A 17,806-nucleotide genomic window follows, 5' to 3' on the forward strand; every position below is an offset into this window, starting at 1 on the left:
CAGCTGCCGAGTAAGTCTAGACAGGTCGGCGGGGCACCAGTAAAATGAAGGGTTGTGACCACCAGAAGGGGTGTGTCTGCCGGGAAGGGGGTATGGAGATAAAAAAAAGGGGCATTTTTGCGGGTGGCCGGGTGCTGTGGGGGTGCGGGGAGAGAGGAGGGGACATGCTGCCTCTCTCCCCATCTCAGCACACAGCACTGCCACGTGTGTTGTCCAGCTGGGGAGAGAGGCTGTCTACTGCAGTGGCAGCCTGTCCTCTCTCTCTCTCTCTCGCTCACACTGCCTGGGTCTGCAATGTTGGAGGAGATCAGACCCTGGCCCGGGTAATAAGTACCCGCAGCCACTGCATTTTCCAGGGCACTCCCAGAAAAAGCTGCGTTCTGCCCCCAAAAGCCCACCACCTGTCAACAATCAACATACTGTTTATTTTTATTTCATCTATGTAACAGTTATGATTATACATGCAAATCTATCCATCCATCATCATTAAATAACAAACACCAGCTCACTACAGCTGGCACAAGGCTGGGTAATATACTATATCATGATGTACACAGTGATTATAGCAGCCATGATGTTACCATGGCAATGAGTGTTAAGGAACTGTGTCATACAGCGCCACCTATCGGCAGCTACTGGAAGATACACATCTCTGTACAGAGGAGTAGGTTACCATACCATACAGCGCCACCTATCGGCAGCAGAGGTACAGGGCCGAGGTAAACACTGACGATCCTGCCGGGAGCGAGCGGGTGTCGGGTCACGCAGGCGCAGTAGAGGCTAGCCGGGACGAGACGGTGGGGTTGCGCAGGCGCAGTAGGGGTAGAGGCCTGAGGCTCAGGCGGGAGCGCGCACCGACATCGGGCTGATTGAGAGGGTTCGGCCTGCTGCTCCCTGCCGTGCAGTATGTCCCCCCTGTAATCCCCTCACACTGTCCTGCTGCTGCCATGGAGTTTGCGGAGCTCATCAAGACCCCCCGGGTGGATAAGGTGGTCCTGCACCGGCCCTTTCACCCTCCAGTGGGCGGGACCCTGTGCCTGACGGGTCACCACCTCATCCTCAGCTCCAGGCAGGACAACAGCGAGGAGCTCTGGCTGCTGCACTCCAACATCGACTCCATAGAGAAGAGGTAATGTCACCTGTCACCTGTCTGTCTCTGTATAGTGTCACTTATCTGTCCCTGTATGGTGTCACCTGTCTGTCCCTGTATGGTGTCACCTGTCTGTCCCTGTATGGTGTCACCTGTCTATCCCTATAGTGTCACCTGTCTGACCCTGTATGGTGTCACCTGTCTATCCCTATAGTGTCACCTGTCTGTCCCTGTATGGTGTCACCTGTCTATCACTATAGTGTCACCTGTCTGTCCCTATAGTGTCACCTGTCTGTCCCTGTATAGTGTCACCTGTCTGTCCCAGTATGGTGTCACCTGTCTATCACTATATAGTGTCACCTGTCTATCCCTGTATGGTGTCACCTGTCTATCCCTGTATGGTGTCACCTGTCTATCCCTGTATGGCGTCACCAGTCTGTCCCTGTATGGTGTCACCTGACTGTCCCTGTAGTATCACCTGTCTATCCCTGTATGGTGTCACCTGTCTATCCCTGTATGGTGTCACCTGTCTGTCCCTGTATGGTGTCACCTGTCTGTCCCTGTATACTGTAAGTGTCCCTATATTGTCACCTGTCTGTGCCTATACTGTACGTGTCACTGGCCATACTGTACGTGTCCCTAGAGTGTCACCTGTGCCTATACTGAACTTCCCTCTGTAATATCTGCACCATTTATCTATACACAGTACACCCACCTGTATATATACTGCATGCACCTTCTTTAGTCGGATATTGGTTTACTCCATAAGGAGTGTGGTGTATATCCGCACAACCGCGTGAATCTGTTTATTACAGAATAAAGAGACCCCAAATTAGTGGGGGTGTTGTTCCCATCTGTCTAATGTAGACAAGTTTACAAAAAAGAGGGAAAAGGGACTGTTCGGTGGAACGCAATAGTCAAAATGTAAATATAACTTTTATTAATGTTTGATTAATATTCCCTATATCAAAATTGTGGGAAACCACATTAACAGCGCTGTTTATGTTATTTCCCACAATTCTGATATAGGGAATATTAATCAAACATTAATAAAAGCTATATTTTAATTTTGACTAGTGCGTTCCACCAAACAGTCCCTTTTCTCACCTCTTTAAAGTTACCTGTATCTATACTGTATTGTCAGCCATCAGTTCAGGCAATGCCCCACTGTCAGCCCTGTACTGGGCGTCTGACAATACAGTGATCGCCCTTATATCAGTATACCTGCCGTATTACACCTCTCCTAACTCACAGGTTTGTAGGATCCTCCGGGACCATCACCATAAAATGTAAGGACCTGCGTATAATACAGCTGGAGATCACCGGAATGGATGAAAGTCTGAACGTTGCTAATTCCATTGAGGTAAGATGGCGCGATGCGCAAATACATGTACTGATCTGATAGAGCTACATGTCTTACATAATGCGGGTAGAACAGTGGTTCCCAAACGTTCTTTAATCATGGCACCCTCGAGTACCAGAACTGTTTTCATTGCACCCCCGGTCAAAGGGTTTTTATTGACATATCAAAAAAAATTATTAAATTAAGTACATTTTGTTTAGATCCTTGGGGTCTGTTATGTGCTGGACAATAGAATTACCTTCTGTTTCTCCACATATATTATGATTGGAAGCCACAAGCACTGGTTTTAAGACCCCCATATACTTGCCCTTAGGACAAGTCGGACCAAATTTCCCTGAGCTCCACCGGCATCTCCTCGGGAAAGAGCTCTCAGAGGCCGCCCATTCTTTTGTATGTTTTTTTTTTTTTTATCTCCTGCCCGCCAGGGAAGCAAAAAGGGGAGAGCACCTCTGGCACACACCTGCAGACAGTATCGGATGCTATACGGCGGGGGTGCTAAAAAGCACCTGCGATGTGCCGCTGAAGGCTGTACGTACGACTTATCTTATATGCAGCTCGTCCGACCTCCGATTCGATGCGCATTGGATCGGATGTCATACACACGCGACTTGGTCCGATTTCTCGGCCTGATCCGCCAGAATCGGATGAAATCCGGCCCACATAGCTTAGTGTACAGGGGCCTTTAAATTTACCATAATTGGTAAATTCCTCGACCACCAACCCAGAGCACCCAGTTTTTGATCCACAGAATTAGATATATTTCCCCTATTGACTACTGTAATAACCTTGCTTACTGGGTCTGACAAACTGTACCTGGAAGCTAGGAGGGGTCTAACAGGAAGATTATGTGCCGCCTACCCATCCTCTAATGGCTGATTCCCGTATTATGGTTTTTACTGCCACCATAAAGGCCCGATTCACAACTTATCGCACAGATGCATATTCCCACTGCATCCTATTATCGATATGGGCTGCAATGCACGTACGTGATCCTGGACAGGGATGAAGTCCTGCTACTTTTTATATTCACAAGGTGATTGTCAGGAAATAGGCGCCTGGGGGTGGTTACCGGCCGTTTCATGGGTGTGTCACGAAAAACGCTGAAATTGTCCGGGATAACACAGGTGTACCCAAGCGTGCTAGGGAAGGGTGTGCGACATCAGCACCGGGCCGGATTTGCCTGTATCCATCGCAGCCGCTGAGTAAGTCTCTGGCTACTCCTAGCTTGCAATGAGTGGTGTAAAAATCTGTCTGTGGCACATTCGCAGCTGCGCGTTCATGTCTGAATTACCCCCACTGTTGATTTAATATGGCAATATCTGACAAGATGTAAGAACGTGCTCCTCAGTGCCCTCGCTTTGCTCTTTGCAGGCCTTATCCACTCTGGACTCTATCCCGCTGATGTATCCGTTCTTCTACCGGCCGATGTTTGAGGTGACAGAGGATGGCTGGCATTCCTTCTTCCCCGAACAAGAGTTCGAACAGCTCAGCGCAGAGGTGAGTCAGCCAGACCCGAATAGGCTGCAAGCTCCTGTGTCCACAGCTGATTATCCCACAGGTTACATTGCTCTGCTTCTCAAACTCCTTCCGGAAGTATTTTTTTCATTCTTGCCCCCTGCATCTTTCAAAACCCGTGCAGTTTCTCTTCCCTGTCTTGGGTGTCGCTGTGGAGCGTCCAGCACATTGTGGTCTGTATTTCAGCATTGCTATGCAGACCAGACCTGTGCTACAAGCACCACAGCAGGGAGCAACACCCCAGGTAGGAAAGAGGAACTGCACACGTTTTGAAAGATGCAGGGTGCTGGAATGAATACTACGTAAGTACAGCTTTTCAGGATTGCATTGCTTGAGAACAGATGGCTAAATCAGAATGACTGGTGTACAAATAAAGTCACCTGTGCTCAAGACATGGATATCCTTAAAACCTTAAACAGGATCACTGAGTGTAATAGAAGCCTCTCCAGGACACACCAGCTACACATTGGGCCTTATTCTAGTTCACTCTTTCTGACAAAATCCTTCTTAAATGGACAAAACCATGTGCGTTGCAGGGGGGCAGATGTAAAATGTGCAGAGAGAATTAGATTTGGGTGACTTATTTTGTTTCTGTACAGGGTAAATACTGGCTGCTTTATTTTTACACTGCAATATAGATCTCCCTTTGAAGTAAAACCCCACCCAAATCTAATTCTCTCTGCACAAGTAACATCTGCCCCACCTGCAGTGCACATGGTTTTGTCCATCTAAGAAGGATTTTGACAGGAAGAGTGAACTAGAATAAGGCCCATTGTGTGGATCTCCTGGCAGCAGCAGTGGTGGAATTATCACTGATCAGACTGTGATGCATCCACCTGTGCTCCAGTCAGACGCTGCACGTATTGAGCACTGTTGGCGTGCCTTGAAGAACTCTGCAAATGCTGCTATCACCACTTCTCTATATACCATGCAGGAAATAATAGTTGTCCGGTTTGCATCACTATACAGTAAAGTCATCTCACTATTACTTGTAGCCATGATGGCGGCCATTTTGGATTTGAAGACTAATCAGTATCTGAGCACTGAGCTCTGACTGGATCCCTTCATCAGATCACATGTCCTTCTGTTGTACCACAAACCATTCCTGAGCAACTTCTGCAGTATGACTGGGTGCCTTATGCTGCTGAGAGAGAGGCCGCGGCCATGGAGGGGTTCAGTTGGTCTGCAGTATGACTGGGTGCCTTATCCTGCTGAGAGAGGCCGCTGCCATGGAGAGGTTCAGTTGGTCTGCAGTATGACTGGGTGCCTTATCCTGCTGAGAGAGGTGGCTGCCATGGAGAAGTTCAGCCGGTCTGCAGTATGACTGGGTACCTTATGCTGCTGAGAGAGGCCGCTGCCATGGAGGGGTTCAGCCGGTCTGCAGTATGACTGGGTGCTTTATTCTGCTGAGAGAGGCCGCTGCCATGGATAGGTTCAGTTGGTCTGCAGTATAACTGGGTGCCTTATCCTGCAGAGAGAGGCCGCTGCCATGGAGGGGTTCAGCTGGTCTGCAGTATGACTGGGTGCCTTATGCTGCTGAGAGAGAGGCCGCGGCCATGGATGGGTTCAGTTGGTCTGCAGTATGACTGGGTGCCTTATGCTGCTGAGAGAGAGGCCGCGGCCATGGAGGGGTTCAGTTGGTCTGCAGTATGACTGGGTGCCTTATCCTGCTGAGAGAGGCCGCTGCCATGGAGGGGTTCAGTTGGTCTGCAGTATGACTGGGTGCCTTATCCTGCTGAGAGAGGCCGCTGCCATGTAGGGGTTGAGCCGGTCTGCAGTATGACTGGGTGCCTTATCCTGCTGAGAGAGGCCGCGGCCATGGAGGGGTTCAGTTGGTCTGCAGTATGACTGGGTGCCTTATCCTGCTGAGAGAGGCCGCTGCCATGGATGGGTTCAGTTGGTCTGCAGTATGACTGGGGGCCTTATCCTGCTGAGTGAGGCTGCTGCCATGTAGGGGTTCAGCCGGTCTGCAGTATGACTGGGGGCCTTATCCTGCTGAGAGAGGCCGCTGCCATGGAGGGGTTCAGCCGGTCTGCAGTATGACTGGGTGCCTTATCCTGCTGAGAGAGGTGGCTGCCATGGAGGTGTTCAGCCGGTCTGCAGTATGACTGGGTGCCTTATGCTGCTGAGAGAGGCCGCTGCCATGGAGGTGTTCAGCTGGTCTGCAGTATGACTGGGTGCCTTATGCTGCTGAGAGAGGCCGCTGCCATGGAGGGGTTCAGCCGGTCTGCAGTATGACTGGGTGCCTTATGCTGCTGAGAGAGGCCGCTGCCATGGAGGGGTTCAGTTGGTCTGCAGTATGACTGGGTGCCTTATCCTGCTGAGTGAGGCCGCTGCCATGGATGGGTTCAGTTGGTCTGCAGTATGACTGGGTGCCTTATGCTGCTGAGAGAGAGGCCGCTGCCATGGATGGGTTCAGCTGGTCTGCAGTATGACTGGGTGCCTTATCCTGCTGAGAAAGGCCGCTGCCATGGAGGGGTTCAGTTGGTCTGCAGTATGACTGGGTGCCTTATCCTGCTGAGAGAGGCCGCTGCCATGTAGGGGTTCAGCTGGTCTGCAGTATGACTGGGTGCCTTATCCTGCTGAGAGAGGCCGCTGCCATGGAGGGGTTCAGCCGGTCTGCAGTATGACTGGGTGCCTTATCCTGCTGAGAGAGGCCACTGCCATGGAGGGGTTCAGCCGGTCTGCAGTATGACTGGGTGCCTTATCCTGCTGAGAGAGGCCGCTGCCATGGAGGGGTTCAGCTGGTCTGCAGTATGACTGGGTGCCTTATCCTGCTGAGAGAGGCCGCTGCCATGGAGGGGTTCAGCTGGTCTGCAGTATGACTGGGTGCCTTATCCTGCTGAGAGAGGCCGCGGCCATGGAGGGGTTCAGTTGGTCTGCAGTATGACTGGGTGCCTTATCCTGCTGAGAGAGGCCGCGGCCATGGAGGGGTTCAGCCGGTCTGCAGTATGACTGGGTGCCTTATCCTGCTGAGAGAGGCCACTGCCATGGAGGGGTTCAGCCGGTCTGCAGTATGACTGGGTGCCTTATCCTGCTGAGAGAGGCCGCTGCCATGGAGGGGTTCAGTTGGTCTGCAGTATGACTGGGTGCCTTATCCTGCTGAGAGAGGCCGCTGCCATGGAGGGGTTCAGTTGGTCTGCAGTATGACTGGGTGCCTTATCCTGCTGAGAGAGGCCGCTGCCATGGAGGGGTTCAGCCGGTCTGCAGTATGACTGGGTGCCTTATCCTGCTGAGAGAGGCCACTGCCATGGAGGGGTTCAGCCGGTCTGCAGTATGACTGGGTGCCTTATCCTGCTGAGAGGCCGCTGCCATGGAGGGGTTCAGCTGGTCTGCAGTATGACTGGGTGCCTTATGCTGCTGAGAGAGAGGCCGCTGCCATGGAGGGGTTCAGTTGGTCTGCAGTATGACTGGGTGCCTTATCCTGCTGAGAGAGGCCGCGGCCATGGATGGGTTCAGTTGGTCTGCAGTATGACTGGGTGCCTTATCCTGCTGAGAGAGGCCGCTGCCATGGAGGGGTTCAGTTGGTCTGCAGTATGACTGGGTGCCTTATCCTGCTGAGAGAGGCCGCTGCCATAGAGGGGTTCAGTTGGTCTGCAGTATGACTGGGTGCCTTATGCTGCTGAGAGAGGCCGCTGCCATGGAGGGGTTCAGTTGGTCTGCAGTATGACTGGGTGCCTTATGCTGCTGAGAGAGGCCGCTGCCATGGAGGGGTTCAGCCGGTCTGCAGTATGACTGGGTGCCTTATCCTGCTGAGAGAGGCCGCTGCCATGGAGGGGTTCAGCCGGTCTGCAGTATGACTGGGTGCCTTATCCTGCTGAGAGAGGCCGCTGCCATGGATGGGTTCAGTTGGTCTGCAGTATGACTGGGTGCCTTATCCTGCTGAGAGGCCGCTGCCATGGAGGGGTTCAGCTGGTCTGCAGTATGACTGGGTGCCTTATCCTGCTGAGAGGCCGCTGCCATGGAGGGGTTCAGCTGGTCTGCAGTATGACTGGGTGCCTTATCCTGCTGAGAGAGGCCGCGGCCATGGAGGGGTTCAGCTGGTCTGCAGTATGACTGGGTGCCTTATCCTGCTGAGAGAGGCCGCTGCCATGGAGGGGTTCAGTTGGTCTGCAGTATGACTGGGTGCCTTATCCTGCTGAGAGGCCGCTGCCATGGAGGGGTTCAGTTGGTCTGCAGTATGACTGGGTGCCTTATCCTGCTGAGAGAGGCCGCTGCCATGGAGGGGTTCAGTTGGTCTGCAGTATGACTGGGTGCCTTATGCTGCTGAGAGAGAGGCCGCTGCCATGGAGGGGTTCAGTTGGTCTGCAGTATGACTGGGTGCCTTATCCTGCTGAGAGAGGCCACTGCCATGTAGGGGTTCAGCCGGTCTGCAGTATGACTGGGTGCCTTATCCTGCTGAGAGAGGCCGCGGCCATGGAGGGGTTCAGCTGGTCTGCAGTATGACTGGGTGCCTTATCCTGCTGAGAGGCCGCTGCCATGGAGGGGTTCAGTTGGTCTGCAGTATGACTGGGTGCCTTATGCTGCTGAGAGAGAGGCCGCTGCCATGGAGGGGTTCAGTTGGTCTGCAGTATGACTGGGTGCCTTATCCTGCTGAGAGAGGCCGCGGCCATGGAGGGGTTCAGCTGGTTTGCAGTATGACTGGGTGCCTTATCCTGCTGAGAGGCCGCTGCCATGGAGGGGTTCAGCCGGTCTGCAGTATGACTGGGTGCCTTATCCTGCTGAGTGAGGCCGCTGCCATGGAGGGGTTCAGCTGGTCTGCAGTATGACTGGGTGCCTTATCCTGCTGAGAGAGGCCGCGGCCATGGAGGGGTTCAGCTGGTCTGCAGTATGACTGGGTGCCTTATCCTGCTGAGAGGCCGCTGCCATGGAGGGGTTCAGTTGGTCTGCAGTATGACTGGGTGCCTTATGCTGCTGAGAGAGGCCGCTGCCATGGAGGGGTTCAGCCGGTCTGCAGTATGACTGGGTGCCTTATCCTGCTGAGAGAGGCCGCTGCCATGGATGGGTTCAGTTGGTCTGCAGTATGACTGGGTGCCTTATCCTGCTGAGAGAGGCCGCTGCCATGGAGGGGTTCAGCCGGTCTGCAGTATGACTGGGTGCCTTATCCTGCTGAGAGAGGCCGCTGCCATGGATGGATTCAGTTGGTCTGCAGTATGACTGGGTGCCTTATCCTGCTGAGAGAGGCCGCTGCCATGGAGGGGTTCAGCCGGTCTGCAGTATGACTGGGTGCCTTATCCTGCTGAGAGAGGCCGCTGCCATGGATGGGTTCAGTTGGTCTGCAGTATGACTGGGTGCCTTATCCTGCTGAGAGAGAGGCCGCTGCCATGGAGGGGTTCAGTTGGTCTGCAGTATGACTGGGTGCCTTATGCTGCTGAGAGAGGCCGCTGCCATGGAGGGGTTCAGCCGGTCTGCAGTATGACTGGGTGCCTTATCCTGCTGAGAGAGCCCGCTGCCATGGAGGGGTTCAGTTGGTCTGCAGTATGACTGGGTGCCTTATCCTGCTGAGAGAGCCCGCTGCCATGGAGGGGTTCAGTTGGTCTGCAGTATGACTGGGTGGTGATAACCAGCCGTTATTGGGAGTGCCAAGAAAAATGCAGGCGTGGCTAGGAAACCGCTGGGAGTGGCTAGGAAACCGCTGGGAGTGGCTAGGAAACCGCTGGGAGTGGCTAGGAAACCGCTGGGAGTGTCTGAGTTTGTTAGGGGAGGGTGTGTGACATCAGCTCCAGGCCGGATATGTCTGTATCCATCGCACTGCAGAGTTAAGGCCCCCACACACTAAAACGTTTTTTTGTCCGATTATTTTGTCCGATTTCCGACCGATCGTCCGATATATCTGCCGATTTTTACAGATAATTAGTAGATTATTACCTATTATCGGTAATAATTGGTCGATATATCAGACGATCGGTCTGAAATCGGACAATCAGCCAAAAAATTGTCCTAGTGTGTGGGGGCCTTACGTCTCTGGCTCCTCTGAGCCCCGTATACACATCATCCCTGTTACCATGGGTATTGGTTCACGTCCGCACGGCTGCAATAGATTTGTAGCCATACACATCCACTTGCACAGAGAGCACATTCATTTGCAAGGCGGGATTTCACTCTCGTGCGGCGGCTGCTTAACTGAATGCTGACCATTGGGAATTTGCGGCCGTGCGATCAGGTCTGAATGACCCCGATATTAGGTTCAGTAGGTTTTGGATTGTTCTAGTATTCCGGCTGGTATTTGTATCCTGCAGGCCCAGCTGCTGACTGCTGTCCTGAGATTGTGGGAGAAGGGGAAGGAAGCCGCACTCACCAATGTATAAATAACCCTCCCGGCATCCTGAGCGCAGAACACCAGGGCGCTGGGCCTGATTCATGTTATCTGCTGCCCAGAAATGAGTATAGACGCCCACCCATTGCGCGCACACCTGGATTAGACCCGGGGTTTGCAGAGGTCACAGATCGGGATTAACATGGGCCTAGAAGTAAAACATTTCCCCCCCTAATATGTGCATCGTCTCGATTAATAGTACGGTGAGGATCGTTCTCATGTGTTCCTACAGCTGTAAATGGAGACTCCTGATTGGACAGTCACGGAGCTCAAGCCTTGTGCCAAGGGGGCCGATTCAGACCTGCATACACAGGCTGAATTCGGCCCCTCTTCCTACGGTGGCTCAACTGCACATGCGCAACGTCAGTAATGGGTCCACCCAATTTAGGTCGACCAATGAAGGTTGTCAGGGCTTAGGTCAACACCTGAAATAGGTCAACATGTCTAGGGTCGGAATGTTGACATAAGCATTAGGTCGACAATGGAAATGTCGACAGTCAAAAGGTTGACATGAGTTTTTTTTTTGTCCAAGATGTCAAAATGGACACCGCCGAAGTGTATTCTATCCCCCGCCGCTATTCCGACGGGGGAGATAGCGGCGGGGCCCTATTCAGTGCTGTCTTTCCCAACAGCTTTGAACAAGCAGATCGACTTTAAAAGCAGTCGCCCCGTTCTGTGGAGAGCAGCCATGGATGGCTGAGCTCCGGGCCGCAGCTCCACTATACAGCTATATCTCGCGTCCAGACCGGCCGTGGATGGCTGAGCTCCGGCCGCAGCTCCACTATACAGCTATATCTCGCGTCCAGACCGGCCGTGGATGGCTGAGCTCTGGCCGCAGCTCCACTATACAGCTATATCTCGCGTCCAGACCGGCTGTGGATGGCTGAGCTCCGGGCCACAGCTCCACTATACAGCTATATCTCGCAGCCAGACCGGCCGTGGATGGCTGAGCTCCGGGCCGCAGCTCCACTATACAGCTATATCTCGCGTCCAGACCGGCCGTGGATGGCTGAGCTCCGGGCCGCAGCTCGACTATACAGCTATATCTCGCTTCCAGACTGGCCGTGGATGGCTGAGCTCCGGGCCGCAGCTCCACTATACAGCTATATCTCGCGTCCAGACCGGCCGTGGATGGCTGAGCTCCGGGCCGCAGCTCCACTATACAGCTATATCTCGCGTCCAGACCGGCCGTGGATGGCTGAGCTCCGGCCGCAGCTCCACTATACAGCTATATCTCGCGTCCAGACCGGCCGTGGATGGCTGAGCTCCGGGCCGCAGCTCCACTATACAGCTATATCTCGCGTCCAGACCGGCCGTGGATGGCTGAGCTCCGGGCCGCAGCTCCACTATACAGCTATATCTCGTGTCCAGACCGGCCGTGGATGTCTGAGCTCCGGGCCGCAGCTCCACTATACAGCTATATCTCGTGTCCAGACCGGCCGTGGATGGCTGAGCTCCGGGCCGCAGCTCCACTATACAGCTATATCTCGCGTCCAGACCGGCCGTGGATGGCTGAGCTCCGGGCCGCAGCTCCACTATACAGCTATATCTCGCGTCCAGACCGGCCGTGGATGGCTGAGCTCCGGGCCGCAGCTCCACTATACAGCTAAATCTTGCGTCCAGACCGGCCGTGGATGGCTGAGCTCCGGGCCGCAGCTCCACTATACAGCTATATCTTGCGTCCAGACCGGCCGTGGATGGCTGAGCTCCGGGCCGCAGCTCCACTATACAGCTATATCTCGCAGCCACGCCCCCTTTTCTTAGTGGAGCCAGCTGAGAAAGGGACAGGGTGGTGGCTGTCGGGCCAGCCTAACGGTGGTGACCCGGGATTGAATACCCCCCCCCCCCCCATGTCTCACTTTGTCCTACTAGAAGCACAGGTATCTGTGACAGGCAGGGGGGCATTTACTAAGATGGTAGTACTATTTCAGGTGGGATGTTGCTATGGGCAACCAATCATATACTAGCTAATTACATTCTAGGAGGTGCTAAATAAATAAGTAGATTCTGATTGGTTGCTACGGGCAACATCCCATCTTCAATAGATCTCCCATCTTAGTATATAAACCTTCAAGTGTTTTGATGTATTGGCATTGGTGCTGGATGTTATTCCCCCTGGTAATGTTATACGCAGACCGCGGCCTTTCAGAGTTGGGGGCCTGTATGTAAATGGATACACAGGAAGAGCCAATCAGGCATTTCGGGCTGTACTAGGAACATGCGGTTACTGGCACACACTGATGTGAGATGAGGGACGGTCCCCTAGAGACTGCTAGGTCAGTCCTGCTGCCCAGGTCACTCCTCTGTGTGTCCATTGGCTAATATTCCAGGGGAACCGGCCAATGGTTCCTCCCCATCCAGCAGCTGGGCATGGGTCAGCGTATCAGATATCGATTGTACGTGTACCCACAAGTAAGGAGTTTGAGGCAGCGATACCTGCGCCGTATTACAGACTGTCACTCTCCTCTTTCAGACCGATGACTGGAGGCTGAGCTACGTCAATCGAGACTTCTCCGTTTGTCAGTCTTACCCACCGATCGTCATTGTTCCTAAATCTATCGATGACGAGTCTCTGCGGAAAGTGGCTGCGTTTCGGCAAGGGGGGCGCTTCCCTGTGCTCAGCTATTACCATAAGAAGAACAGTATGGTAAGTAGGTGACTATTTGCTAACTTAGCGTGTGCGTGTACTGGCACATAACGTGTGTGGTTGTCTTATGTCATTGGGTGACACTCGGAGATGCTTGCACACAACCCTGCAATTCTGGGTCCACCGACGTCACACTTATGGGTGGTCCCGGGCTGCCGACATCACAAAAGGGGCGTGTCCAGACCGCCGTCGTCACTAAAGGGGCGGGCCTGGCCGCCACGTCAGTACAGGGGGTGGGCCCGGCCCCGCCGAAGATGCCGTCACTACGGGGGGAAGGTGCCGTGATGCCGGGGAAGTGTCGGGCATCGCCGTCTAAGGCGGCGCTGGGCTTCCCCGTGCAAGCAGTCGGGCAGGCACCAGGCTGTTTTAGCGGGGCGCTGCTAGAGGGGCAGGGCGCATTTTGCCCTTTAAAAATAGGGCAGGGCGTAGTGCCCCGCTAAAACAGCCTAGCGGGAACACTAGAACATTTTCTGCTTATCACTTGCCAGCCGCGTAGTCTATATACAGCCGAGGTTAGTGGTGGTGATGCTCCAGGTGGTTCATTCATGATTACAGGGAAGGAGGAGGACCACATAGGGGGAAATTCAATCTGTGCAGATATTTCCAAACGTGGGGAATATCGTCACTCACCTAGTCAATGTTCCCGTTAACGACAGCATTGAAGGGTGTCAGATCCGACTTAAAAAAAAAAAAAGTTGGATCTGTTTTGTCGGAAATGGCCACGGAGTTGTGACAATCCGCGGCCTTTCCCGGCACGATCCGGTGGCTGCAGTGCATCTCCACACCCCATCTGCAAGTCTCCTGGGCTCTTATTGGGGAGATTTGTACACATTATTTTTCATTTGTTTCGTTATGGGGGTGGTTGTAGAGCAGACCAGGGACAAGGAGACCAATGTCCAGTCCGTAGGAGTGTCCACAGCAGGGCAGATTATTTCAGGAGAATGGTGTACTAGTATTATAGGAGGCAGTGACCTGTCACGTGCAGGGTTGCATAAAATTCAAGGGAATTTGTCCACATACGTGTGAAATTTGCCAACAAACATTTTTATTAACGCTTTAAGTGCCAGCATTGCTGTGAGCGATCCTCAAAATATAACCGTTAAAAACACCATCGCAGCTCACAGCGACTGATCTTTTTTTGGGTGCAATTTTTAACTAAACCTCAATTAATTGATTTGGATGTATTTGTATTTATTACTAACAGCAACATTAAATAAATATATTGTTTTTTAGTTTTAGTTGTTCACACCTTGTTTTAGTAATACATGAACAATTTTTAAAGTGAGAACAGTAAAAAAATAAACGCAGAAATAGAATATGTACCTAGTAAGTAATTGCATCAAGCAGTACAATTAGGTGGTGAATTTCATTCAGTCAGTTGTTTGAGTCTGAAGGTGCCCACACACTAGAGCAATTTTTTTGCTGATCGGCCGACTAGATTGGTCAATTTTACTGGAAATCGTCCGATCAGGATCAGAAGCACGCTCCCGCAGATATTTTGCCACGGATTTAGCAAAAGATAAATAGGATCGCACACGGGATCTTGAGATAAATCTTTGGGGAAAATGTGCGCTTGCCTGACATCTTTTGTCCAGGACGGACAAAAGTTTTCAAGGCACCTTAAGATCGCAGATCGTTCTAGTATGTGGGAACCTTAAGGAGATCAGATCATGAGTGCAGTACATAAGATCATACGATCCATCCATTGTGATCGTACCAAAACACCTCACGATGTGCACAAAATGCACCCCGTGCATTGTATTAACCGTCAGTCATGCATTCGGGCCTTAGATTGTTCTAATGTATGGCCAGCTTAAGCTTCTTTTTTATTTTACAATCTGTTGCGTGTTATGGATTGTACAAAACCGGACGTTGTAAAAAACCCATTTAGAGCCATTTAGAGCCTACACTTGATGAAACAATGGTGAACGTCTGCTTCAGGAGATTTACTATAGAAGTGTCTAACTGAAGCTGAGCTGCGTAGGCCGTCCCCCAGGCTAGAGGAGATAAATGGCTTCAAACCTGTATGGTGCAAATGGTGTCATTGATGCAGGAAAGTTGATGATGATGATGATTGGCATGAGAATAGCAGGACTAAAGCCCCCATACACACTCTGAGGTGAGCAACAGTGGGGGGAGCTACAGCTGCCCTGCAGCATGGTCGTTAATGATGACCTCCCTCGTCCGGACATGCCTAGATGAGGGAGGGGGTCGCTAATGATGACCTCCCTCGTCCGGACATGCTTAGATGAGGGAGGGGGTCGTTAATGATGACCTCCCTCGTCCGGACATGCCTAGATGAGGGAGGGGGTCGTTATCGACATGCGGGAACAGTATCGGCTATTGTGTTAAGGGGCTGATACAGACACACTTGTATGGTGACGAATTCGGACCCTTTTCCGATGGTGGGGGGTTTGCGCATATCTCATGTGCAGACCTCCTGTGCTAATTCCTTCAGCAAGTATCACACTTACCGGAGGGAGGGGGTGATGTCAGGGGATTGCCCAACATTTTAGGTGCGTTCCCATGAAAACGCGCCCGCCCCCTTTTCGGCCATCTCCGAATAAGTCAGTTCAGACTGACTTTTATTTCCTAACGGGAGATAAATCATTCGATGGTCGGCGGGCAAGCAATGGTATTCAGGTGGGGGAGGGAGGGGGAGCATTCGGCAAGGCGGCGCTAACCTGTTAGCTATACGCAGCTTAATGATCATTTCTGAATCCCCTGTACATAGGATGGAGTAGATAATTAGCCAGCAAGTGGGCGTCTGTGGGTGCAAGTTTAGCTCTTGCCTTTGCCATCTTTATTACATTGCTGTGGTGTCCAGGATCATCTCCCGGCTTCTTCCTGATTGTGCACCTACATGTCTATCTCTTTCTAGGCAAAGGTTGTCATTTTTTAACATTAAATCAGGCAACCCTGCTCACATGCAGTGTTCCCTCTTAGGATGTGTGTGCGCACGCGCACACAACTTGCCGAGTGCCGGCACACACATTAGGACCGAGTGCGCAAACGTATGTTGCCGCCCGCACGCCTGTCAGAGCCGGCAGGCATGTTTTAGTTGAGCGGTCGCACAGGGTGCCGCCATATTGGAGCCTGGAGTCAGCCTGCGTGCTCTATGCGTGCTATGCGGCATCGGCATCTGACACCAGCGCCGCAAGTGAGCAGCGGCAAACACGCCCGCGGCCCACCGAAGTCTCTGGATTTAGGCACGACAGCCCCATGGTAAGGGGAATATCACTTTGGGGGCATATATGTACCTGGCACTGTGGGGGGCATATATGTAACTGGCACTGTGGGGGGCATATATGTACCTGGCACTGTGGGGGGCATATATGTACCTGGCACTGTGGGGGCGTTATGTGAGCACAACAATTTTAATTTCCTTCTTAAGTTGCACAGCCAATGGGTCAGATTCTCTGAGCTTCAAAAGTGATAAAATGGAGAGTGATAAACAGCCAGCCAATCAGCTCCTACCTGCCATGTCACAGACTGTGTTTAAAAAATGTCAGACAGGAGCTGATTGGCTGGATGTTTATCGCTCTCCATTTTATCACTTTTGAAGCTTAGAGAATCTGGCCCAGAATCTTTTGTCTTTTCGTAAAAATTAGAGGGAACATTGGCCACATGGCTGTTCTACCGTTTCCTTTTCTCGCCCTGTCAGTCACCCAGTAAGTAAGCGACTTCCGCCGCCTCGTTCTATAGCCTGTATCCGGCAGTGCTCTGGCTGAGGGCTGTATTATATCTGCACATGAAAGCCTCCTCCTCAGTAATAGCGCAGTCTCCCCCGGCACTGCATTGTGTAACGTGACCAGTCCACCCCGCTTATTGTATAGCAGAACATAGATTGCTGACCGGCTCTGCACGCTCTGCAAATCAGTTCATCAATCACTGCTCCGTACTCCTGTGCGTGACGTGCTGACAGCTCTCCTGTGCGTCCTCCATTTTCTGCCTTCCCAGCCGCTGCTGAGAGATAATGGCCGGGAACACGCTGCAGCGTTCTCTCTAAGCGCTCGCTGTGGACGCGTCTCACATGTGCTCGCTACGGGAACGTCAGACTTCAGATATAACACAAATAATAAATATTTTTTCCCCCTAACTCAGTGTCATCTAATTACATCCACATATAATTGGATAATAGAGTTTGGATAATTACATTTGTTCTTTATTCCATGTGGTATTGGGACACTGTATAGTAACAGAGCAGAGGTCTGTACAGTGTGACGCACAATGTGCGATGCGATCTAGTTCAAAAAGTATGAGCAGCATTCACGGTGTATGGGCGGCATTGTAAGAATTCATCCTCCTGATACAGGAGCGCAGTCTCTTCAGTCACATTTCTGTCTATTTTCTGCTAATAATATCGTACCGTACATAGATCACCATTCTCTTCCCTTTTACAGACATTCCACCCCTCGGGCCATCCTTTTCTATCTCCAAATCCATTCTGTGCCCTGATACTTATCCATTCTGTGTCCCATCTCCCTCCTGTGCCCTCCTAATCCATTCTATGCGCCATCTCGCTTTTATGCCAACACCTAAATCCATTATTTGCCCCATTTCCCTCCTGTATTACCCCAAATCCATTATTTGCCCCATCTTACCCCACCACCCAAATCCATTTAATGTGTGTTTTCTTCTGTAAATCACCCAAATCTATTCTGTGCCCCATTCCTTTGTATACACCCACATAATCCATTCTGTGCCCCATCTCCCTCCTCCACCCCCACCCAATCCATTCTGTGCCCCCATCTCCCTTCTCTTCCCCCACTCAATCCATTCTGTGCCCCATCTCCCTTCTCTACCCCCACCCGATCCATTCTGTGCCCCATCTCCCTCCTCTACCCCCACCCAATCCATTCTGTGCCCCATCTC

At 52.1% G+C, this 17,806-nt stretch overlaps 1 protein-coding gene across 1 annotated transcript in view; it reads left to right on the plus strand.

The window, feature by feature from the left end:
* Positions 1-803: 803 nt before the first annotated feature.
* MTMR9 (myotubularin related protein 9) overlaps positions 804-17,806 on the plus strand; it is a 29,983-nt gene continuing 12,980 nt past the window's right edge. The window contains exons 1-4 of the mRNA XM_083178777.1: positions 804-1,129; positions 2,345-2,453; positions 3,825-3,950; positions 12,758-12,931. Of these exons, the coding sequence (XP_083034903.1) occupies positions 948-1,129; positions 2,345-2,453; positions 3,825-3,950; positions 12,758-12,931 (591 nt within the window). The 5' untranslated portion in view covers positions 804-947. The remainder of the gene's footprint in view (positions 1,130-2,344; positions 2,454-3,824; positions 3,951-12,757; positions 12,932-17,806) is intronic.

Source organism: Crinia signifera, chromosome 3 (genome assembly GCF_055691185.1).
Source record: "Crinia signifera chromosome 3, ASM5569118v1, whole genome shotgun sequence".
In the NCBI taxonomy this organism is placed as follows: Eukaryota; Metazoa; Chordata; class Amphibia; order Anura; family Myobatrachidae; genus Crinia; species Crinia signifera.